Source organism: Halyomorpha halys, unplaced genomic scaffold (assembly GCF_000696795.3).
Source record: "Halyomorpha halys isolate HHAL.00 unplaced genomic scaffold, Hhal_1.1 Scaffold624.1, whole genome shotgun sequence".
In the NCBI taxonomy this organism is placed as follows: domain Eukaryota; kingdom Metazoa; phylum Arthropoda; class Insecta; order Hemiptera; family Pentatomidae; genus Halyomorpha; species Halyomorpha halys.
The window spans coordinates 896,028-903,597 of record NW_027106861.1 but is presented as its reverse complement, the minus strand read 5'-3'; the positions used below and the strand labels follow the sequence as shown (position 1 = coordinate 903,597).

General features: G+C 32.5%; 1 protein-coding gene across 6 annotated transcripts in view; it reads left to right on the top strand.

Moving 5' to 3' along the window:
* The window catches only part of LOC106684867 (transient receptor potential channel pyrexia), a 20,631-nt gene that overhangs the window by 2,865 nt on the left and 10,196 nt on the right, over window positions 1–7,570 (top strand). The window contains exons 1-4 of one of the 6 annotated variants that reach the window (XM_067045173.1): window positions 478–603; window positions 685–752; window positions 1,044–1,204; window positions 6,384–6,702. In XM_067045173.1, the coding sequence (XP_066901274.1) occupies window positions 6,424–6,702 (279 nt within the window). In that variant the 5' untranslated portion in view covers window positions 478–603; window positions 685–752; window positions 1,044–1,204; window positions 6,384–6,423. Of the gene's footprint in view, window positions 1–477; window positions 881–1,043; window positions 1,205–6,383; window positions 6,703–7,570 lie in introns of those variants that run through there. The other 5 variants (XM_067045170.1, XM_067045174.1, XM_067045171.1 and 2 more) reach the window with 5 other exon arrangements.

The following is a 7,570-nucleotide window of genomic DNA, read 5'->3' as shown; positions in this document are numbered from 1 at the left end:
ATTTCGGTGACTTGGTTGAAGAATGAGAAGGTTATGGTCAATTACCAAAACAAAAGTGGTCGATAGGACTGCTCCAAGTGGCCGATTGGTGAAGTTTGGATGGAACCGCTTTTGATGAGAAATGGAATCTTTTAGTATTGATTTTAGAAGGATCTAGACGTTTTTGAAACAAACGCGTCTAACACATCATTTCTAACATTAAAAACTTATAAAAAATAAAATAAAAAAATTTTTGGAAAAAATGGATGTAACCGGTTTTGAAACCAAACGCCTCAATTAATGTAGTGATTATAACGACGATATGTTTGCTTTTTTATCATCATCAATAATATGCCGAATGACACTATCGCTTGCTAGATATAATAAACGTCTAGAATACAAGTTTGAGTGGGTAAATTTATTCTCTCACAGATAGGTAACCCACTTATGGGTATATGTTTTCCTCCCAGACTGAATTTCATATACACTTTTAAAAGAATTTTTAATTACGTTTCCTAAACTGTAATCTAACAAAAATATGGTAGACATTCAAAATGAGCTATTGAATACTACCAAAATCTTGTACGAGTTCCTTAGTCTTCCTCTTAAAGCCAGGAAATCCAGGTAATGTCAACAAATAAAATACCTACATAAATATCACATTCATTTCAAGGAGATGATAGGAGTTTTTTTTTTTTAATTCAGAGTTCAACAATATGAATCATACTGATAAGAACAGTGGCAACCATTTGGTGCTTTTGCGAACATCCAAGGTAGGGGAAGTTTGAAAATTCACTAAAAAATATTGTTTTTCCTAACCTAACTGCTCCCCCCCCCTTCTTTCACCGCCCTAAACTACTAAAGGAGGCACAAATATATATATACATAATGTATAAGACAGGTAATCCTACTTGTATGTAATATTTTTAATGTTTGCCTAAAGTGTCCTTTAAAGATTAGAATACTTACAAAGTTTTTACAATTTCTCTAAAAAATCATTAGAAACGTTGAAGATATTATTTATTGTAATGTGAAGGGACTTAATAGTTTAATATTTTTTTTAGACGTTATTACATATTGACAACCAGTGGCGTACTCAGTTTAATTTTCTGACGAAATCTTATAATGCACTGAGACGAATAATGCACTTATTCCAGGAAAAATAGTGAAACAGTCTGAGTACAAACCGATGTTTACTGATAACCTGAGTAAATCAAAACACAATGTAAGCTTTAGCTATTTTTGTAATTGTTGTGAGTAAACAAGTGGTTCCCAGCCTATTGAAGTTTGCGCACAACTGAGCTGTAAATTGAACCTTCTGCAGTTTCTGAATAAAAATTGCAAATTAAGTTGCTTAAATGTGCATTTATGTGTTGAAACCTTTAGCTATCACATAAAAGTGTGGAAAGATAATTAATAAAACAGTTCTAACAACAAACCCTCACAAACATATTTGTAGGCGAAACTTCCCTCGCACTGTTCTCACGGAACATCACTTGGGTGAAACACTGGTGTAAACGAACTATATTATCATATTTTATTTGAATGAATATTTTTTTTTAAATATCTCACCTCCAACTCTCAGATAAAATTCTTTTAACAATCGGTTATTTGCAGATAATTCTTTATCGATATAACTTGTGGTTGGTTAATAATTATGATAGTTTTTCAGAAATTATTGAAACGTTTGAGTTCACAATTTGTTTAATGTTTAGTATCTAAATAGATATATGAACTAAAAAGAGTTTCCAAAACACATAGCCATTATCTGGACCCAAACTGTGAAGACTCTTGCTCAACAGACTTTGTAGATCTTTGGCTTCTTCACGCCTGCCAGTTCTTTCGCATCTTTGTTGATTCTGTCTATCCATCTATATTCTGTCTATAAACGAAGTAATATATTATATTAATATAAAAGATACATATTAATTGGCGATATTAGCACTTAAGTGAAACTGAGTTACTGAAATATATATATTAAGCCGACATAAAACGATAAAAAAGATCAAATCGAAACTTGGTAATTGATGTGAATGAATAATATAAAAAGTGTGATTTCTTCAAAGAGAGAAGGCAGACTAAGCTGGGAAACATTTGAATGCAAAAAATTAATGAAAGATGTAAAAAGGTGACTCAGAAGTACTTCTTAAGATGAAGAGCTACTAAAAGTTGTAATGTTGGCACTTGTAATTTCAGGTGATTCATTATCAGTTTACAAAACAATTTCATACAAAATATCTAGCTGCCCTTAAATATTTCACAATGGGGTACAAGCATGTTTTTATTTTTCTACATTTAAAAATTTATACCTTTTGATTTATAAGTAATCAAGTTTTCCTCATAACTTTCCTCTCGAAGATTTATGCAATATATGAAAAGTTAAAGAGGTTAATGTAAAAAACATAGAGCCGTTTTGATGCAACGATGTAAAGAAAAACACATTTTTCGGTTATTGTGCACAAATTGCTATATTTGGTTCACAGGCACCAGGTGCAGAAACCTGAGAATCAACAAAATTAAATTTTTTATGTTGGAAGCTCGAAAATCGATATATTCGTTGAAAAGCAGTTAGTAAGTTTGTCCTTACCTGGGTAGCAAATGCCGACAAACAAGTAAAAATGACTTCTCCATATAAATCTTAAGTTCGGACTCTTATAAGATAGCGTCTTAAACGTAACATATTATTGCAACCCATTGAGGCGTATCTACAGAGTGCGGAGGAACAGATCCTCTCCGGGTCCTGTTTTTTTTAATAACTATTTTGAAAAAATTACATTCATTTTTTAAAATTTATTTAATCAGATTAGAACGTTGTTTTAGATTAAAATTCGCTAGTTGTTTAGTATTATTTTGTTTAGATGTGGTGCCTCAAAAATAAATCCGCCCCGAGCCCCCAACGGTTTTGGATCGTCACTGGGTAGTTGCCATAATTAACATTATAACATTGTAAAAATAGAACCCGTTTATGCATAAAAAATTCTTCTCATTCGTTTTAATAGGTAGAGGTTTCTATCGGTTCAATATTCTGATAATAAGACTGACGAAAATCTATGGGCAATCTTAAACATCTTGGTATGGAAATCAATATTGGTATTTATTAGAAGAAATCAGTTCAGATTTGTCAAAGAAACTCTGTTACAGAGTATATTCTCTGATGCATAGTATAATTTGTGCTAAAACATTATTTAAATATATAGCTATTTTAAATAACATATTTTGTTTGAAAGTAACAGTTGCTTGCATATAATCTTTATTATACAACTCTGCAACATCATAAAATGATAACCTCTCTGCACTCCTACTGAACCAACTTATTTTTAAAGACCCAACGGCACTTGGATTGTATTTTACCATTGTTGCTAGTAAATTTATGATTTTTTTTCCCCAAAAAATATTGAAAATGGATTTGACAATACTTCCCTTTTTTTGGCATTTACTATACTTATAGGGATTAATTTGCATTTTTTATTATAGTTTGATAATCTCAAGTGTTGACCAAAACATTTGTACATGTTAGTGGCCTAATAAGCTGAGCTAGTCCGTTAGGTTACACAATTTACTCAGATATTAGCCTGTCATCGATAAGATAAACGATTTCGTTCAAGGTAGTTTCTTCGCAAGGTGTTTTTATTTAATCGTGACTCATTATGAGCAATGATACTTGAATGAAATATTTGTCTTTCAATTTTTGGACCATTAATAGTGATTAAATTAAAATCAGAGGATAATTAGCAAAAATTTTCGAATAGAGCTTTATATTCAATATATGCGATCTACGAAAATATATGTGCTAGCAACTGGTAATCGTTTTACTACCTGCTAAGGCTCAGGTCGTTAGTAGGAAAAGACCGCCTCTTTATAGGCTTCTTGTAATGGATCTGTAGAGGTGCCGCTGAACAATTTATTAGCTCTGACTACTATTGAAGACGAGAGGTACTCGGGATCAGATAGCATTGACAATGCGCGTTTATATAGGTTAGGAGATGAATTTACGGGAACTAGCCGAACTATGTTTGCAAGATGATAAAACCTACTACCCCTACGAAGATAAACATCATAAACTACTTTATAGTACATTACATTAACTTTAATTGGAGTTCCGCAGACATCTGTACGTCTAATGGTTCCTGAGTATTGAGTTCCCTAAATGTTGCTTTCTGAAAAGTTATATCTCGGGAACTATTGAACGTAAAAATAGCTCTTCTATGGCTCATAATTTAGTAAATTTACTCTAGTTTAAATGATATTCTATTAGGTTTTCTACTGTTGTAGATATTGTTAAAGATATGGAGGTCCTAAGAAAAATTAATTTGTTACACTTCTGTAGGTAGCATAATCTGGTTGGAAACTCTCATTTCTTTATTAGAGAGAGAGAGAAATACTTTATTTATCTATGCTGCCTAAATACATCAGGTTGCTATCTCACACAGCATACTTATCAATCCGTAATTGGACATATATAAATTACACATACATGGTATACTCAGAAAAAAAGAGATACAATAATAAGATATAATAAACAATTTTTTTTCCCCTCCTTTTACAATCAATTTCGGTCGTACAGCAAATACAAATGTTCCAATTCATTCCTATTTTTCCTTCTCATTTCTGCTCCTCCAATTTCACCCTTTCACAATTTTTTAATTATCCCGATCAACAAATTCGCTCTCCAGAATTCACTCTCCTAGATCCTCTCCAGTGACCCGCTAAACAAATTCAATATTAGACGGTAATGTGAAATCAGACCATCATTCATAGTCACAGCAGTAGATCAGTTTACGAAAAACAAACAAATAGATACATTTTACGAGAATAAGACTAAAACATAGATTAAAAGGAAAATATAATAAAAAACCGGTTACAGGAAACACCTGAATGGATAAATAAGTTTAAAAGAAACAAAAAAAAACAATAGTACTAATAAAATAAAATAATTTAACGAATAAATTAGAGAGGTCAATATATTAAAATAAATAAATAAAACAAAGAATAATCTCCGAGCTAATTCCCATGCAGGTGATGGTGTATGATCCCCATGGAGTCCAAAATAATATTTTCCGCCAAAATCGCAATATCCCCAATGCTAACACTTAGGCCTTCTAAGAAGCTCCTTGTTCTATCTGGTATTGTTCCGCGAGATCCAAACCAGAGGCCTCTCACGGTGAACTCTCTCTCTCTCTCCGAAGGTCTCGCGGAATTTTTCCTTAAGGAAAGGGACGCATTTTTCATATATTTTCTTTTTTTCCCTTTCCACTCCACCTTCCTGTTCGAGGTCATTACTTTCAAATCTTACCGTCGGATCCAAGACAAGAGCCGAGTCTCCGACTTTTGTAAATAAAAAATAATAAAATAAAAAAAGCGATATGAAAGGTAAGCTCTGCAAGTATTGGGGCTGGCAAGGAGGAACCTCTTCAGGGTACACATATTTCTGCTTGGGCTTATTGTTAGAACTACTTTATTAATTATCTTTCCTGATATATGGGTGCAAGATAAAGGGTCAGAACACATAAATGCACAGTAAAAGTAACCCAAAATCCACATTTAAGCAACCTAACATTTTTTGAGGGTATCCATTTTGCCTCGAGCAGGTATGCGACGACATGGTTCAATTTCCGGCATAGTGGTCCGACTTCAATGGGTTGGAAACTACAGCTCTAGGCGAATGTGCTAATTACTAAAGAAGCAAATGGGTTGCGGTTAATCAATAACAATAACCGTTATTGCATCCTCGTTATCAGAGTAACTAGCTGTAAAATTTGTAATGTTATAGTATCTGATAAAAGAGGATTGTCACTATTGTGTCAATTATGTACCACATTTTATTTATGGTGAAATATTGATTTAAACAATCTCTTTCTTTAGATTAATTACTATTTTTTCATGATCGTCCACTTCGTTACGATAGACAGACCACTGCCTATTGGAACAGTTTGGGCATTCTAAACTTAGGGCTCATTGTTTTTATCCATTTTATTTTTCCGCTAAAATTGGATTCATATTGCACTCCTCTAGCGCTATTAGTAATCGGGTAAGTGAATATTTTATATTTACGAAAATAGAGTTTTAACTAAAGAATAATTAATTGTTCTGAATGGAAACACAGAAAGAAAATATCACTTGCCTATAATCCGATCTCAAGATTAAATTTGTTATATATTAGTAACAATGTTGTGTCCTGGTGTTTTGGAATAGCCCGATAACTTAAATTTAAAAAAAAATAATAAATTTCTAAAATATTAATATTTTTTTTTTAAATTGTGATGATTTCTTTTATTTTAAATTCACTCCTTTTTCCCGAAATAATGTACTTCCTTTTTTATAAATTGTCTCTATTAACTTATAAATTAACCAGTGAGTTTATATTAGACAATTATCCAGTTAAATTATTGTTTTATTTTCTGTAGCCTATTGGCCCAGGGGGCGTCACCGAACGCAAGATGTCGAATGAGCTTGATCTCCGCAAGTCACATCGCAGCCGCAAAGGGTAATGACGAAATTCTTTCTATTCTGATCAGCGCTGGAGCAAATCCGCAACTTCGAGACCATGCGGGCCGCCAACCACACCACCTAGCAGCTGCGAACGACAACATCTTGGCCCTTCGGACGCTCCTACATTCAGATAGTGAATTGATCGATTCTCCTGTAATGCCACATCTTGATCGAAACATTGATATAGATACTATTGATTCGTGGAACCACAATCATGAGGAAAATCAGGAATTGGTACGAAATTATTCATTTGGTGTGGTATAATTTTTGTTTCAAAGTGGTTAAATTTATTTTTGATTTCTGTTGATAGAATTTATTAAGTTATAATATATAATGGGGGAGGGAAGGAGAAGGAAACAAGAACAAATTATTGTATATACTTTTTTTTCTGTTCAGTTCAATTTGATCAACTGTCACATCATTTATTGCGAACCATTAAGACTCACATTAAGTGGGCACTCGTAAGGAATGCCTCTATGTTCTAACCTGAGGATTCTGAACAAACCATAAAACTGAATGTTCGATATTTTAGAAAATTCACAATGTATTTTCATAATGTTTCTTCAATATTACTTCTTAACATGCCCGAAATTTACCATTTTCACTACGTATTAAAGATTTTTTTTCACCATCTTACTTCCTTTGAAAAAAATTGTAAATGGTCAATTGTGGAATATGTTTCCTAAAACCAAATTGGTATGAAGTGCGAAAATCTTTTGGTTTTGTGATTTACTGTTTTTCTCTAACTTTACTTACAAACCAGTGGAGTGATAAAGGGCGATTTATTTATTTTACATTACTATTCCAAATACTTGGAAGACAACTAATACCCTTAATACGGTTGTATAATTGTAAAACCGATTGTTCTTCAGCATTTTCACCATACGTTCTAAGTTTAAAGTTAATGTAATATATTCTTTTTATCAAGGCTTGGTGAAATATAAAATTGACTGGGTGGATGTCTGTCTCTAGGCTTCTTTGGAGAACGGAGGGTTGATTTATCATTTAATAACTTCAACAAGTCCCAAATCAAAATTTTTCGTAAAACTGCTAATTAACGAATCTGCGGACGTTTTGTTAGAACTCCAGGTAATAAATCTAA